At 57.4% G+C, this 16,400-nt stretch overlaps 1 protein-coding gene across 1 annotated transcript in view; it reads left to right on the forward strand.

The window, feature by feature from the left end:
- Nucleotides 1-16,147: 16,147 nt before the first annotated feature.
- STAG3 (STAG3 cohesin complex component) overlaps nucleotides 16,148-16,400 on the forward strand; it is a 46,770-nt gene continuing 46,517 nt past the window's right edge. The window contains exon 1 of the mRNA XM_070744307.1: nucleotides 16,148-16,333. Within this exon, the coding sequence (XP_070600408.1) occupies nucleotides 16,148-16,333 (186 nt within the window). The remainder of the gene's footprint in view (nucleotides 16,334-16,400) is intronic.

The following is a 16,400-nucleotide window of genomic DNA, read 5'->3' on the forward strand; positions in this document are numbered from 1 at the left end:
GGGAAGACGGCCAGCACTGCCCCTCCCTCCCTCCCTGGAGCTCTGGAGGGGAGGGGGGTGTCTTGGCTGACCGGCAGAAGAGGAGCCGTGTGTGCTGTTGGCCCCGGTGCCTGGCAGCCCTTTCCCCCAAAAGGCCTGGACCAAGCTCTCTGCTATAAAATGCACCAGCAGAAATGAGGACTAGAAACCCCGGACTCCATGAATGAGCAGGAGCTGAACAGGGAGCCTCTGCCCCTCTGGCCCAAGTCCCCTGCGTTGGGGCAGCTGAAGATCGGGGCCTTGCCTGGGGGAGCAGCTGCCGCCCAGGCCGAACCACGCAGGGCAGGCCAAGAAACATGGGAGAAGCCGGACGGACGAAAAGGACCTCCTGGTCCATCCGGTCTGCCCTTCTCGTGCCGATGTTACCTTAGGGTGGATCTGTGTGTCGCCACTAGGGGCTCTTCTCGGGGTGGGGGGGACAGGAGAATTGCCAGCCACCCACAACTGCTGGTGCACCCCACTAGGCCACACACACGCACACACACACACACACCCTCCTGCCGGAGGTCCCCCAGGGTGCTTCCACGAGAGGCAACGGGGCTTTCTTGGCTGCTCCCCCCCCCCCCGAGCGGAGGGAGAAGAACGGGAGGAGCCCCCCTCCCATCCAGAGCTGAAGAGGCAAACCGTCTCCAAAGGACGGGCAGGGCAGTCGCAGTCTCTTGGAAAAGCCGTTTTTGGGGCAACCGCGACCCGAATGACGGAGAATCTCCCTGGATATCAATTGGGAGGCTTAAACACAGGAAGCGCCCCCACCCCCACCCACCCACCCACCCTCCGGCCGGCCGGCCCCGGATATCTGCACAGCCCTTGCATAGCACCAGGTCTGATATAAAATCCCAGCGGAAAGAAACTGGGGCATCGAACCATGAAACTCTGGGGAAAATACGACCGGCCCGAAAGAAAAATTAGTGCTGGGGAACTTTGAGTAGGAGTCACACCTGCCGGGGGCACCTCTCCGAACGGGCTCTCCGGATGGATGGAGCAGAAGACTCCCGCCCCCTCTGTCGCCCCCCCCCAGGAAGGAGGCTGCCCCCCCTTCCCTCCCCCCCTGCAGCAGACACTGGGTCACATGGCGGCCTGAGAGGTTTTCCCAGGAGGGAGACCAGGTGACCCCAGGGAACAAACACAGGCTTGGTCATTTTAATAGAGAGCGCTTGTTTTATTTTAATAAACCAACCTATTCCAAAATGCGACATAATTCAACAGAAGACTTCTTGACACCGGACGAAATCGACCACAGGCCTCTGTCTTCTCCCTCTGCAGCCCCACTGCTGCTGCTACCCACACGTTGCCTGCCCTAGGCCCAACCCACAAACGGACAATGGCTTGCAGGTGCCGGCACATGGGCACACGCCTCCACACACAGAGGGACGCCGGGAGCAGCTGCACTTCGTGTATGTCCCTCCCCCGCCTTGGACAGGTGGGGAGGGGTGTCCCTTGGATCCAGCGAGGGGGCAGGGGGGGACCCTTGGTAGGGAATGCCTGCCTTCCGCTCCAGGGAAGCACACCTTGAGCGACAGGTAGGGTCCCTTCCCCAGAAGCATCCAGGTGCCGGAAGCCCACCACACCAAGCTCCAGGGTTTGCCAGCATTCCGGCCCGAGTGGGACCAGCCGGCCTCCCAGCACCCCAGGCCCGGGCCCCCCTCCCTCCTGCATTGGCAGGCTGGTCCCCGGAGCTCTTGTCCGGCATTGGAGCGGCTCGTTTTGTGGCAGCGGTGGGGAGGGGGGCTCCTTCAGGGGTGGGCTTGGAGCCTCGCTGCCGCCGTCCGGGGCCGGGCCCTCTGTCCCCCGGGCTTTCCCCTCGGGGCTCCCCCAGGGGTGTTTGGCTGCAGTTCAAGGCCGGCGTGTGGTGGTCCCAGGGCTCCTCCGTAGGACTTCACCTCTAGGCAAATCAGACAGCCGGGCGGAGTGGGTCCTGCAGGGCGAGGAGGGCAGAGGCACCATCGCAGGTCAGCTGCCTGTCCAGGGGAACCGAGGGGCCGCCCCCTCCAGCCTTTCTGAAAGGGCAAAGGAGCAAACCACCCAGGAGCCCCAATCAGCTGAGTACGAACCCCAGGCTGGACCTCCATGGATTGCAGCTTGCCGGTATCTCCTGGGGGGGGAGGTGAGTCCCCCTGGCCGAAGGGCCACAGGACGGAGGGGGAGGCCAGTCTCTGAGACCCCGGCCACGACAGGGAAGATCCTTGGGAGTGCTGCTCCCCCGCCTTCCAGGGACAGCGTATCAGGGTCTCCACCTGGCCCTGCAGATGCCCGGTCTGCGCACGGGAGACCTGAAAATGACCCTTCTTCCTGTCCCTGTTCTCTGCCCAGCGGGGAACGGTAGAGTTCGGAGGGGCCCGTCCAGTCTGGTCGCCCACCACCTGCCTCTGGGCGGGAGGGGAGGGTGGCAGCATTTGTCGCTAAGGAGGCCACGGGGCAGCCCTTTCTCCAGAGCAAGACCCTGCCTGCAGCTTTCTTCTTCTAGAAGAGGTGGGTGGGGGGCGGGGGGGAGAAGGCAGGAAGCAGCTCCAACTCAATGCTACCAAGACAAGGGTCAGGGTTCCAAGGAGCAGCCCCAGGCGAAAGAAAAGGCTTCAGCCCATCTGGGAAAACCCATACCTGAAATCTCCCAGGCTTCCCCCACCCAAAAGAAAGTGCAGGTCCCAGCCTCAGCAATCCCGCGTCCATCAAACTGTCCAATCCCCCCAGGAACACCCCTCCTCCAGGTGCAGGGCAGAGTGGCCTTGACTCTCAGAGAAAGGAATGCTAGGTTGACTATATCTCCCCACTCACGCAACCCGCCACCTCCCCTGCCAGTTTCCCACAGCACTAAATCTGGCAGGCCTGAAGATCCCAGGCCCAGGAGGGCCTCCAGGCCTGGGCAGAAGGGCGTCCTCTGGGTTCCTGCCCCTCTCCCGCAGAGCTGGCATCTTTGACTCTGGACAGGGACCACCAGCCCCACCGGGAGATCCTGGGGACTGGCGGCTTCTTCTGGAAGGTCAGGTGGCGCTTGTGTCCAGGGCTTCCCTTCCGCCACTTGGGCTCCCCCTTCCTCAGCTGCCTCCGGCCTGGACCTCTCAGACAAGCTCTGCAGGGGGCTTCCTCCCAGACCCCTCCCCCCTCAGCTGCAGCCGGCACTCCGGCCGTTCCCTCGGTTGGGGGAGCCGCACGGAATGTTTCCAGGGGCCTCGAATCGCCCCGTGAGAAAGAGATCGGCAAGCGAGCAGACCGTCCGTCTGTCTGTCGGGCAACACTCAACCCCGAAGGCTGTTTTTGTGTTTCCAACTTAACTTCAGCTCCTTTCTGTCTCCAGAGTCGCATTGCCACCCGCAGCCCCTTAGGACAAGCCCTCCGGCCCTCCCGCTGGCACTGGTTCTGCCAGCGCCTCCCGTCGGGGACATTCCCTGGCTGCGCAGAGGCGCCTGGTCACCCGTTGCAGGAGCTTCGTCTTGCTGGCCGCCCTATGGAATCGCCTGAGGGACACACACACAAAGGCTGCTAACGCATGCCGACCTCTCCCGGTTCGCATCCAGGGACCCTGCCAGAGGTCGGCTCCTCCCGGTTCGGATCGCTTAGCCTGGACCGGTAGCAACCCGCTGGTGACATCACAATGACATCACGGACCCGGTTCGGTTGGGGTTGGTCCATGGATGCCGCCATCTTGTTAAAAAAATTCCCCTTTTTTTTTAGAAACATAGAAGCCTGACAACAGAAAAAGACCCCATGGTCCATCTAGTCTGCCCTTATACTATTTTCTGTATTTTATCTTAGGATGGATCTATGTTTATCCCAGGCATGTTTAAATTCAGTTACTGTGGATTTATCTACCACGTCTGCTGGAAGTTTGTTCCAAGGATCTACTACTCTTTCAGTAAAATAATATTTTCTCATGTTGCTTTTGATCTTTCCCCCAACTAAGTTCAGCCGAAATGACAGCACTGCACATGTGTTGCCATCTGATTTTTGACTTATTCTTTTGGATTTTTTTTAAATTCAGCACTGCGCAGCAAGGTGAGTTAGAACCCACCCAGGACCCAGCACAAGTGTTGCTTCTAGGCAAGGCCCCCCCCCAGATCCCCCCCGGTGTCACAGCCCCAGGCATTCAGGATGCTGCTCCCACCATCAGCCTGTTCAGACCGGGACCCCCGTCAAGCCCCTCCGGCTTCCAGGACTAAACCCGACCCAAAGCCCACTGCAGCCCCCAATCCCTGCGAGGACCCCCCACCCTCTCAGAAGCAGCGGCCTCTGCAGCCCCCCTAGCCAGGACAGGCCCCCAAGTCCGGAGCCAGGTCTGCCCCTGTCGCTTTGCCTGGCCACCGCCCGTTTCCTCCTTCCGAAGGTTCCCAGGTTGTCATCAGCCGTCAGGCCCCCCCCCCCCCCCCGCTGCAGTGTGCTTGGGTACACAAGCACAAAGCCCTGAAGTGTGCGATCTCTCAACCGACGCGGCTGTTCCCAGAAGGTGTCCAGGAAGAGCCTGACCTGAAAGCTGGCAGGGCGGCCTCCCCTGTGCCAATATTGAATCAAGGATTCTGACCCGGGGTCACTTTTTCCGCCCCTCCCTCCACCTTTTATTTCTCTGCCCTTTTCCAGCTGCGTCTCAACACCCGGGAAACCCCACGAGACCTGCCAGAGGAACGCAGGCCTTGGGACGGCAGGAGGGGACCGGCCACTTGGGTGCGGTGTTGCCAGGAGGCCAGGGCAGCCCAGTCACTTCCCCTGGCGCCACGAGGTGGGAGGGGGCGGAAGGGGGCCCTCGTTCTCCCGTAACAGCAGCCGCCCTCGCTTAAGGGCCACGTCCAGGGCCAGCAGCTCTGTCGCTAAGCAGCATGGCGGCTAAGCATACAAATCTAATAAACAAACAAATAAATAAAACAAAGACTTCAAATGGTTTCTGGTCTGTGATTTGACTTGTGCATTTTCCATTCACTCTGCTTGCCGGAAGCCAGTTGTGAAGGCCCCTCGGGTGGCCACGTGGCCGTGGGACTCTGCGGGAACTGGCCCTGGAGCTTTTTTTTCTCACACTGCCCCAACTCTGAGTGGTCACTAAACAAGGTAGGTTTGTTCTTGTGTTGTTTTTGCAACTTGTGAGCCGCCCCGAGTCTGTGGAGAAGGGCAGCATACAAATCTAATTAATAATAATAATAATAATAATAATAATAATAATAATAATAATAATAAATAGTTAGTAAATGAGGACTACCTGCAAGGCGTTGGGTAAAGTAGATACGCCCCCCCCCCCGGCTTTCTTGATAAACTGAAGGCCTGCGGAACGGGTGGCCCCATGTCTCGAGGGATGGATTTGCCATTTCGTAAGGCGCGTAGGCAGCCCCTGAGCCTGGAAGCCTCCGCCTCTGCCCGGAGGGAGCCCTCTCTGCGCTGGAGTGCGTGTCCCGTGCCGTCCCCCCTCCCCCGAGTCCCCTGGCCCTCCAGCATCTCTGTCCAGGACTCGGGTGAGGGGATAGCAGGCAGGCTTGCAAAATTTGTGGGCGACACAAAGCTGGGGGGAGCCGGAGAGCTCTGAGCCCCCAAGGAATCCTGACAGACGGGGCCTCATCCACCAGATTTCATTCGTGGTGGGGAAATTTGAAGGTCCCGCACTGAAGGGGGGGAAAGCAAACCCACCCCGAGCACAAGAGAGTGATTACGTCTTCCAACATTTCTCACCGATACTTCGATAAAAGCTAACGGTTCAAAAAGAACTTCCAATTGATGTGCAAACATGTTATTACAGATATAAATGGGCAGCGTCTAATTTTGTGCGCTAAAATTGCCGGAACTGTATTAACAATGATTAATGTTGTGGATCTAATTTAGATTTTCCTATTATGTTTTGTGAATCTTTTGGACAATTGAATGAGTGTATTTATGATTAAGTGGTAGTAGGAGACAATGTTGATGAAATATTGGCTTCTGAGCTTGATGGAAATATAGTGGCTCACAAAAAATGCAATCATTAGTGTGGAAAATAATTAAAACTTATATGGAAGCACTGAATTTAATAGAATCATAGCACTTGTCTAAATAACAACAACAACAACAACAACAACAACAACAACTTGATGTTTTCAACAATAAGAGAATATATGTTTTATTCAAATGTGCACCAAAGTTTTTGGCATGATTTTTTTCATATCACCAACTTTATATCACAAAAATGAAGACATTTATTATTTATCAGATTATTGAAATGTGTATTTCAGAAACAGGTCAAGATATCCAGAAAGTATTTTACCTCTTATTTTTAATTTGTGTATGATGCAATATACACAAATGAGCAATAATTTAACCCTTATGTATTATTTATATGCTTCTTCTTCAAAAATCCAGGCACTTTTAAGTTTCTAAATTCAGATCGAACTACTATAAATTCTCTACAGGCATTTGTTGTACAAATTCATTATCATTCAATAAGGAAATACTGGAGGACAGAGGGAAAAGGGGGGACATGATTGAAACATTTAAATATGTGAAAGGGTTAAATAGGGTCCAGGAGGGAAGTGTTTTTAATAGGAAAGTGAACCCAAGAACAAGGGGACACAATCTAAGGTGAGTTGGGGGAAAGATCAGAAGCAACGTGAGAAAATATTATTTTACTGAAAGAGTAGTAGATCCTTGGAACAAACTTCCAGCAGACGTGGTTGGTAAATCCACAGGGACTGAATTTAAACATGCCTGGGATAAACATATATCCATCCTAAGATAAAATACAGAAAATAGTATAAGGGCAGACTAGATGGACCAGGAGGTCTTTTTCTGCCGTCAGACTTCTATGTTTCTATGTTTCTATAATATCACAACAAACTGAATTCAGGCTAACAGGTTTATGGGACAAAGGTGAAAGATGCTAATATTTGGTTATTCAAAGCAAAAAAAAAAGATAGGACAATGATAACAAGAGAAAGAGAGGGGGGGAGAGCGAGCCTGAGAACATAGGAAGAGCCCCCCCCCCCGAATGGGGCCAAAGCCCTTGGAGTCCAGCATTCTGTGTCACCCAGTGGCCCCTCAATTGTCCACGGGGATCCTGAGCAGAAAGAGAAGGCCAGACCCCCGAGGGAGGTTACAATGTCAAGCAAGAGGGGAGGGGGCATTGCTTTGCCCTCCGCTGCTGGAACAGGGGGTCCTGCCTGAGCCTCTGCAATCCGAACAGGGGTCTGAGGACCAGGAAGGGCGCAGCGGAGGGCCGGGGGGGAGAGAGACCCAGAATTTCAATCCCACGGAGGACAGGAACGGGGTGTCATGGTTCCCAGTAATGATCCCAACCTTTTCTCAGAGGGCTCGTCTATTGGGCACATCAAATGTGGAACCAACTCTAGAAATTTCCACACACCAGTGTAATTAAAGGAACAGAGGCTGCCCAACACCCCCCCCCCCTCTCAATGTCACAAGTCACAACCCACCAGGCAGGTGATGAGCCTCTGGGCACCCTCTCTGGCCCTCGAACTGACCTCACCGGGCGGCCTTATCACTGGGACATCAGGTGCCTCAGAGGAAGACATCCTACACCCCGTAGGTGTTCCCCCCCCACCAATGTGCAGGGCAGCTAAGAAGCGAAGGCAGAAGACGGGGAGGGGGGCTTCCTCAGCTGAAGCCCTTTCCAGAGTGGGCTCATGGCTGGGGGAGGGGGGGCTGGCCGCCTTCCAAGGCTGGGGGGTCTATTCCAGGGGGTGGGTCCATTCCGCAGAACAGCAGGCAGTGGGACCAGGATCAGCAGGGAATGGGGGGAGGGAGCCCTGTCCAGAGGAAACCGCCGGGTGGGCAGCCTGGCTGGCTCCCCGAGTGGTGGAAGCACCACTTCCAAGGAAGGAGGGGGGGCACAGAGAGAGGGGTCACTAGGTGAATCCCCCCCCAAGACACCCTCCAATCCTCAGGAATTCCCCACCCACCCCATGCTCCCCCCACCCAAGACGCGTCTCCTGAAAAGGGGCAGGGCGACGGACTGCGATTCTGCTGCCCCCAGAGATCAAAGCCCCCCCATCCCCCAGGCCCCTCCCTGCAGGGGCTCTCAGTCTGAGGTTTCAACGACCCCTGGACAAAGTAGCTGGCGACCAGCTTTCACAGGGATGACCATTGCAGCACTGCTTGCTCTGTGTGTGTGACAGAGGGGTGGGTGGGGAGGGGGAGACACATACACACACACACACACACACAGCAAGGGTTACGGGGTGAGAGACCTCCCAGCCCCCCCACCTCCAGGCAGATCTCCCTCCCCTCCCCCGCCCCCTCCCCCTGGCCAGGCCCTTCCTTGGAGTCATTAATGTTGGTGAAACAAGCCCCCCCCTTAATTGCCTCCCTGCGCGGCTTCCCCTGGCCTGTTGCAAGACCTCTGGTGAGGAAAGCGGTCAGCCCACCAGGACGTGCCCCTCCCTCCCCCCTCCCTGCCCCTCCCTCCCCTGTCCGGCTGCAGCCCTGCCAGATGCTCCACGGCGGCTAACGCCTGCGGCTTCCTGATGGGTTGTGCAAGGCGCACGGATCCTTTCAAGTAGCCCAGAAGACTTCTGGAAAGACCAGCCTGTCCCTTGGCCTGGGATTTCTCAAGGGTCAACAAAGGGAAGGAAGAGGAAGAAGGGAAGGAAGGGAGGAAGGAAGGAAAGAGGGAGGAAGAATGAAGAATGGAAGGGAAGGAAAGAGGGAGGGAGGAAGAATGAAGAATGGAAGGGAAGGAAGGAAGGAAGAAGGAAAGAGGGAGGGGGGAAGAAAGAAGAATGGAAGGGAAGGAAGGGAGGAAGGAAGAAGGAAAGATGGAGGGAGGAAGAAAGAAGAATGGAAGGGAAGGAAGGGAGGAAAGGAAGGGAAGGAAAGGAAGGAAGAATAAAGGAAAGGAGCAAGGAAGGAAAGAGGAAGGAAGAAAGAAAAAGAAAGAAAGGAGGAAAGGAAGGAAGGAAACAAAGAAGGAAAGAGGGAGGGAGGAAGAAAGAGAAAGAAAGAAGGAAAGAAGGAAAGAAAGAGGAAGAAGGAAGGGAAGGAAAGAAAGAAAGAAGGAAAGAGGGAGGAAGGAAGAAAAAAGATAGAAAGAAAGAGGAAGGGGGAAGGAAGGGGAGGGGGGAAGCCCCAGGTGAGGTGTGGCCTTCCTTGACCGTCAGCCTGAGGGCGGCTGCAGGGACCTGCTGCTCAAGGACTGGCCCAAGATGTACTCAAGGCTTCAAGACAAAGCTGGATGGGTGTGGCTGGGGATGATTTGTTTGTTTGTTTGTTTGTTTATTTATTGGATTTGTATGCCCCCCTTCTCCGTAGACCCGGGGCGGCTAACAACAATGATAAAAACAGCAATAGTAAAATAACTAAAAAAAACCTTATTATAAAAACCAAACATACATACACGACATACCATGCGTAAATTGTAAATGCCTCAATTCCCCCATGCCTGATGGCAGAGGTGGGTTTTAAGAAGTTTAAGAAAGGCGAGGAGGGTGGGGGCAATTCTAATCTCTGGGGGGAGTTGGTTCCAAAGGGCCGGGGCCGCCACAGAGAAGGCTCTTCCCCTGGGTCCTGCCAAATGACATTGTTTAGTTGACGGGACCCGGAGAAGGCCCACTGTGTGGGACTTAACTGGTTGCTGGGATTCGTGCAGCAGAAGGCGGTCCCTGAGATATTCTGGTCCGATGCCATGAAGGGCTTTATAGGTCATAACCAACACTTTGAATTGTGACCAGAAACTGATCGGCAACCAATGCAGACTGCGGAGTGTTGGTGTAACATGGGCATACCTTGGGAAGCCCATGATCGCAGCTGCATTCTGCACGATCTGAAGTTTCCGAATACTCTTCAAAGGAAGCCCCATGTAGAGAGCATTGCAGTAGTCGAGCCTCGAGGTGATGAGGGCATGAGTGACTGTGAGTAATGAGTCCCGGTCCAGATAGGGCCGCAACTGGTGCACCAGGCGAACCTGGGCAAACGCCCCCCTCGCCACAGCTGAAAGATAGTTCTCTAATGTGAGCTGTGGATCGAGGAGGACGCCCAAGTTGCGGACTCTCTCTGAGGGGGTCAATGACACCTCCCCCCCAGGGTGATGGACAGACAGATAGAATTGTCCTTGGGAGGCAAAACCCACAGCCACTCCGTCTTATCAGGGTTGAGTTTTAGTCTGTTGACACCCATCCAGACCCCAACAGCCTCCAGACACCGGCACATCACTTCCACTGCTTCGCTGACTGGACAAGGGGTGGAGATGTAGAGCTGGGTATCATCTGCATACTGATACCTCACCCCATGCCCTTGGATGATCTCACCCAGTGGTTTCATGTAGATATTAAATAGCAGGGGGGAGAGGACTGACCCCTGAGGTACCCCACAAGGGAGCAACCTAGAGGTCGACCTCTGACCCTCCCACTCCCAACCCCTCCAGCCAGCGCAGAAGGATACCATGGTCGATGGTATTGAAAGCCGCTGAGAGGTCAAGAAGCACCAGGACAGAGGATAAACCCCTGTCCTGGGCCCGTCAGAGATCATCCATCAGAGTGACCAAAGCAGTTTCCGTGCTGTGACCAGGCCTGAAACCCGACTGCTGAGGGCCTAGATAATCGGCTTCTTCCAAGGACCGCTGGAGCTGGAGCGCCACCACCTTCTCAACAACCTTCCCCATGAAGGGAAGGTTAGAGACTGGCCGATAGTTGTTAAGAATGGCTGGGCCCAGGGAAGGCTTCTTGAGGAGGGGGTGCACAAGTGCCTCCTTGTAGGGTTCCGGAAAGGACCCCCTCCCCAGAGAAGCGTTGACAATCTCCTGGTCCCAGCTCCGTGTCACCTCTCTGCTGGCAGAAACCAGCCAAGAGGGACACGGATCCAGTAAGCAGGTGGCGGAACTCACCGCTCCAATGGCCTTGTCCACTTCATCAGGTGTCACCAGATCAAACTCTTCCCAGACAGGTGGACAAGTACAGGCCCCAGTCACCTCGACTCACTCGTTGTCAGTCGACTCTGTTTCCCAATTGGAGTCGATGGGGGTGTTTGTCCCAGACACGGAGGGAGACAGAGAGGGGAGCAATGGCCTAGGCCAGGGATGGCCGGTCAGAGCCGGTGTGTGGTGCCACACCTGAGGGCAGGTGAGGGGTGGCCCGATGTCAGAGCTCCAGCTGATGGTCAGCCTTTTCATCCTCGAGGGTCTCCTCTCTCCGCCCTGGGGTCAGGAAAGCCTCCTGGACTCTGGGGAGGTGGGGGTGGGGTGGGCAACAAGTGGAAGCCCGGAGGCCTCAGGCTGGCCTGTGCACCTGTGGGTGGGAGGGGGCAGGGGGGGGGCAGGGGCTCACCCTTTTGATGGGGGCTGGCGGCCTCAGCCGGCTTCCTTCCTGGCACGCGCATCCCACTCGGCCAGCTTCCCCAGGACTGGCACCGGGGGGCCGTGGGCGAAGTGCCCCCCCCCCAACCTGCAGGATTGGTTGTCCCACGAGGGGGGGGGGTCGCTATGATTCTGAGATTCTTGATGAAAGGCCATCGGCTAAAATCTACCAACAATATGAGTGAATCTTGAGTTCTGGTTTTGTGTGCTGCTGTGCAACTCTCTGTGTTTAACACCGGTCCCCTGGACAGCCCATGAGCCCGGCCCCTCCCTCCCCTCCGGGGCTCCTCTCTGCCCTCTGGGGGCCCGCCTGCCTCTGGGGGAGGGACTGGAGGGGCACCCTGGCCTGCTCCAGCGGGGCCCACCCCCGTCCTGCCCACCAGGCTGCCAGAGGGATGCATAGGGGTCCAAGGGACGGGCTACAAAAAGGGTGGGAGGTCTTAAGCAGCAAACTTATCAGGAAAGACTCAATGGACTCCATCTGTCTAGTCTGGAGGACGGAAGGGAAAAGGGGGGACACGATGGAAACACTTACATATATGTAAGGGTTAAATAAGTTTCAGGAGGGTTTAAGTGTTAATAGGAAAGTGAACCCAAGAACAAGGGGCCACAATCTGAGGTCAGTTGGGGGAAAGATGAGAAAGCAACGTGAGAAAATATTATTTGACTGAAAGAGTTGTAGAGGCTTGGAACAAACTCCCAGCAGATCTGTTTGGTAAATCCACAGGTACTGAATTTAAACCTGCCTGGGATAAACATGGATCCATCCTAAGATAAAATACAGGACAGACTAGATGGACCATAAGGGGAGACCCCATCCTGGACCTGGAAGGATGGCGGGCAGACCAGACGGGGTCACCCCAACACCAGGGAGACCAGCGGGCCACGGATGCCAGCCACGTCCTCCGTCTTCTCATAGGGCTGCCATGCACTGGGAGGGGGGGGCAAAAGCACTGGGGGCCTCCAGGACTGCTGCTGGCCGGAATGCTGCCCAGCCATGGTGGCCGGCGACCCCAGGCTTCCCCCTCTCGGCTCCCCTCCTGCCCCCCCACTGGACGCCTGCAGGGTCGCCCCTGCCCCACGGCCTGTGCTGGCCTGTAGTCTTGGGCCAGGAGGAAGGGGGCCCACCCCCCGCCTGGCAAGCCCTTTGGGCTAGTGGCACTCCTGTGGGGAACGTCCGGGCCAGAAGGAGCCACCCGGTAGGTCATCCTTCAGGAGAAGAGCACGCAGGACATGCGGTTTCGCCAGAATTTCCTGAAGGCAAAGTCTTGGGTTACAGCAGCCGAAGGGCTTTGCCAGCAGCCGGGGTTTCCTCTCTTTCTCAAGGTCTTCTCAAAAGTGACCAGACCGGTGTGGCGGCGGCTCTGCCCTGCCTGGATCAACACAGCCGCCTAACATTGGGGGTGGGGGTGGGGAGATGCCTCCACCAGGTGCCCCCTCCCCCCTGCCGCCATCTCCTCTCCCGGCCAGGCCGAGGATGCCGTTGGGCCAGATCCCTCCCGGGGGTCCTCCAGACCCTCCTGCTTTCCCCCCTGGCGCTGTGGCTTATGAACCAGCCCTGGCTGTGCCCAGGGAGCAGCAGGCAAGAAGGCCCTGCGGAGAGAAGGGATGGCGGCTGGGGAGGGGTCCCACCAGGCCCCCCTCCTCCCCCTCGCCCTCCCTGGGTCGCCCTGCAGACTCCCCCTTCTAGCCAGCCAACCGACTGGAAGTGGGCCAGGCCCCCGACTTCTGGGTCTCTGGGGGACAGGCAGGCTGCCACGAGAGGTGGGGGTTCCTGGGGGCTGCGGCAGGGGCCGTCTGGGCAGAGAGGCCGGCAGCGGATTGGTGAGTAACCGACGGCAAACCCCAGACTCCCCCGAGACGAGGAGGGCCTCCTTTCCCCAAGGCCGGGAGCGCTGGTGGCCAGGAGAGGGGCCCAAACCCAGAACTCTGCCCAGAGGCAGCTGGACATGGGGGGCGGCAGTGGGGGCCCCCTCCTCCTGCCTCCCCACGAAGCCTCAGCGGTGGGCACCTCCTGCGCTCCTGCCCTCTCCCTCCTCGGCGGCTGGATCAGCTGGCCCATCCAGGGGTTTCCTTGACCAGGGTCCCCTCCCCCCACCCCGTCTCCAGGGCAGCCGCGTCAGCGCTGAGTCTACCTGAGTCTAATCCTCCCGGCGGCTCTTACTCACCAGGAGCGCTGGCCTTCCCCCCGTGCAGGACCTCGCCCCTCCATCCAAACACATCGCTCCCGCGAGGGGAAGAGCACAGAACGGCCGTGGCCGGGGGGGGGGGGCAGTGCCCGGTGCCAACCTAGCCCTCAGCCGGGAGTGTCGACGGCTTTTTTGTATCTGCAACTCACAAGGAGGTTTACAGCCGTCCCGGTAAAACCTCATTAAAGAGCCCTGGAGTCTCTGGAAAGGGTGCGGAGAAGAGCCCCCAAGACGAGGAGGGGGCTGCAGGCTGACACCCACCCACCCACCGGGCCCGGCTGGTCTAGCGAAGAGAAGGGCTGCGGGGGGGGGGGGGGGCAGGATGGCTGCCTTCCGAGGTCTCTCAGGGGCTGCCCCAAGGAAGAGGGAGTGGGGCTATTCCCCAAAGGCCCTGCAAGAAGACATTTCCGCCCAGTGAGAACAATTAACCCGTGGAACAGCTGGCCTCCAGAAGTCGTGGGCGCTTCCTCCCTGAAGGCTTTCAGAAGAGGCTGTGTGGTTGGACTGATAGAAGAATAAAAAGAATGAGAAGGGGAGGGGGGCAGGTGGAGTCTGCAGGGCGGAGGGGAAAAGGGGGGACACCATCGAAACACTTAAATATATGAAAGGGTTAAATAAGGTTCACGAGGGTTTAAGTGTTTTTAATGGGAAAGTGAACCCAAGAACAAGGGGCCACAATCTGAGGTCAGTTGGGGGAAAGATCAGAAGCCACGTGAGAAAATATTATTTGACTGAAAGAGGGGTAGATGCTTGGAACAAACTTCCAGCAGACGTGGTTGGTGAATCCACAGGAACGGAATTGAAACATGCCTGGGATAAACATCTATCCATCCTAAGATAAAACACAGGAGAAAGTAGAAGGGCAGACTAGATGGACCAGGAGGTCTTTTTCTGCTGTCAATCTTCTAGGTTTCTATGAAAATAAAATAAAATGGCAGCTACCTCCCCCCTTCTCCCCCCCTTCTTTTCAGTCACCCTTTTCATATTTTAATTTTGCCTTTTACATCAGGCCTGAAAAAAGCCATTTCTCCCTTTGCTTCTTTCTCCCTCCCTCCCTCCTTTCTCTTCTTCCTTCCTCTCTCCCTTCCCTTCTTTCTTCATTCCTTCCTCTCTCCCTTCCATTCCTTCCTCTCTCCCTTCCCTTCTTCCTTCCCTCCTCCCTCCCCTTCTTTCTTCCTTCCCTCCTCGCTCCCCTTCTTTATTCCTTCCTTCCCTCCTCCCTTCTTTCTTCCTTCCCTCCTCCCTCCCTTCTTCCTTCCCCCCTCCCTCCCCTTCTTTCTTCCTTCCTTCCATCCTCCCTCCCCCCCTTCTTTCTTCATTCCTTCCTCTCTCCCTCCCTCCTCCCTCCCCTTCTTTCTTCCTTCCATCCTCCCTCCCCCCCTTCTTTCTACCTTCCTTCCCTCCTCCCTTCTTCCTTCCCTCCTCCCTCCCACTCTTTCTTCCTTCCTTCCTTCCCTCCTCCCTCCCACTCTTTCTTCCTTCCTTCCCTCCTCCCTCCCCTCCTCCCTCCTTCCTTCCCTCCTCCCTCCTTCCTTCCCTCCTCCCTCCCACTCTTTCTTCCTTCCTTCCCTCCTCCCTCCCCTTCTTTCTTCATTCCTTCCTCTCTCCCTTCTCTCCCTTCTTCCTTCCCTCCTCCCTCCCCTTCTTTCTTCCTTCCCTCCTCCCTCCTCCCTCCCCTTCTTTCTTCCTTCCATCCTCCCTCACCCCTTCTTTCTTCATTCCCTCCTCTCTCCCTTCCCTTCTTTCTTCCTTCCCTTCTTTCTTCCTTCCCTCCTCCCTCCCTTCTTCCTTCCCTACTCCCTCCCCTTCTTTCTTCCTTCCCTCCTCGCTCCCCTTCTTTATTCCTTCCTTCCCTCCCCCCTTCTTTCTTCCTTCCTTCGCTTCTCCCTCCCTTCTTCCTTCCCTCCCCCCTCCCCTTCTTTCTTCCTTCCTTCCCTCCTCCCTCCCCCCTTCTTTCTTCATTCCTTCCTCTCTCCCTCCCTTCTTCCTTCCCTCCTCCCTCCCCTTCTTTCTTCCTTCCTTCCCTCCTCCCTCCCCCCTTCTTTCTACCTTCCTTCCTCTCTCCCTTCCCTTCTTTCTTCCTTCCCTTCTTTCTTCCTTCCCTCCTCCCTCCCTCCCCTTCCTTCCTCTCTTTCTTCCTTCCCTCCTCCCTCCCTCCCTTCCCCCTTCCTTCCCTCCTCCCTCCCTCCTTCCTTCCCTCCTCCCTCCTCTTCCTTCCTCTCTCCCTTTCTTCCTTTCTTCCTTCCCTCCTCCCTCCCTTCCCCCTTCCTTCCCTCCTCCCTCCCTCCCCTTCTTCCTTCCTTCCATCTTCCCTCCCTCCCCTTCTTTCTTCTCTTCTTCCTCCCTCCCCTTCTTTTCCTCCATTTCTCTGCCGCCCTTTCCCCCCAGGGACTCCAGGGGCTCCAAAGGCGTTTTTCCAGCAGGCAGCTCGGGGCCCCTTGGAGTTTTCAGGCGTTGGAAGCGCCCCCCGCTCCCCCCCAGCCGGCCCCCCTCGCGCCTCTGCAGAAGGGGGGCGCCGGTCGAGGAGAGCCCCGCCCGAACAGCCCCGGGCGGCGCATGCGCAGGTCGGGAGGGCCCCCGCGTGCCGGGCAGGTGGTGGCCTGGGCCTAGCCAGTCAGAGTCACGTGACGCTGTTGTCGTGTCGCTTCTTCGCCTCACGCCGTTTCCCGCCATGTCGCCGCCGTCGAGGGTGCTGAGGCGCCGGCCCGCCCGGCCTCGCTCCCCGCCCGCCGCCGCCTCCTCGTCCTCCTCCGCCGCCGCCGCCTCGTCCTCTGCTGGCAGCGCGGCGGCGGGCGAGGCGGGGCGCGGCGCGGGCGGACTGCGTGTCAAGCGGCCGGCCCGGCGCCGCGGCTCCCCGGTAGGTGGGCGGGGGTGAGGGCGGCGGTGACGGACCCCTCCGGCGCGCGCGCGTGTGTGTGGACTGA

The sequence above is a fragment of the Erythrolamprus reginae genome, chromosome 3, assembly GCF_031021105.1.
Source record: "Erythrolamprus reginae isolate rEryReg1 chromosome 3, rEryReg1.hap1, whole genome shotgun sequence".
Lineage (NCBI taxonomy): Eukaryota > Metazoa > Chordata > Lepidosauria > Squamata > Dipsadidae > Erythrolamprus > Erythrolamprus reginae.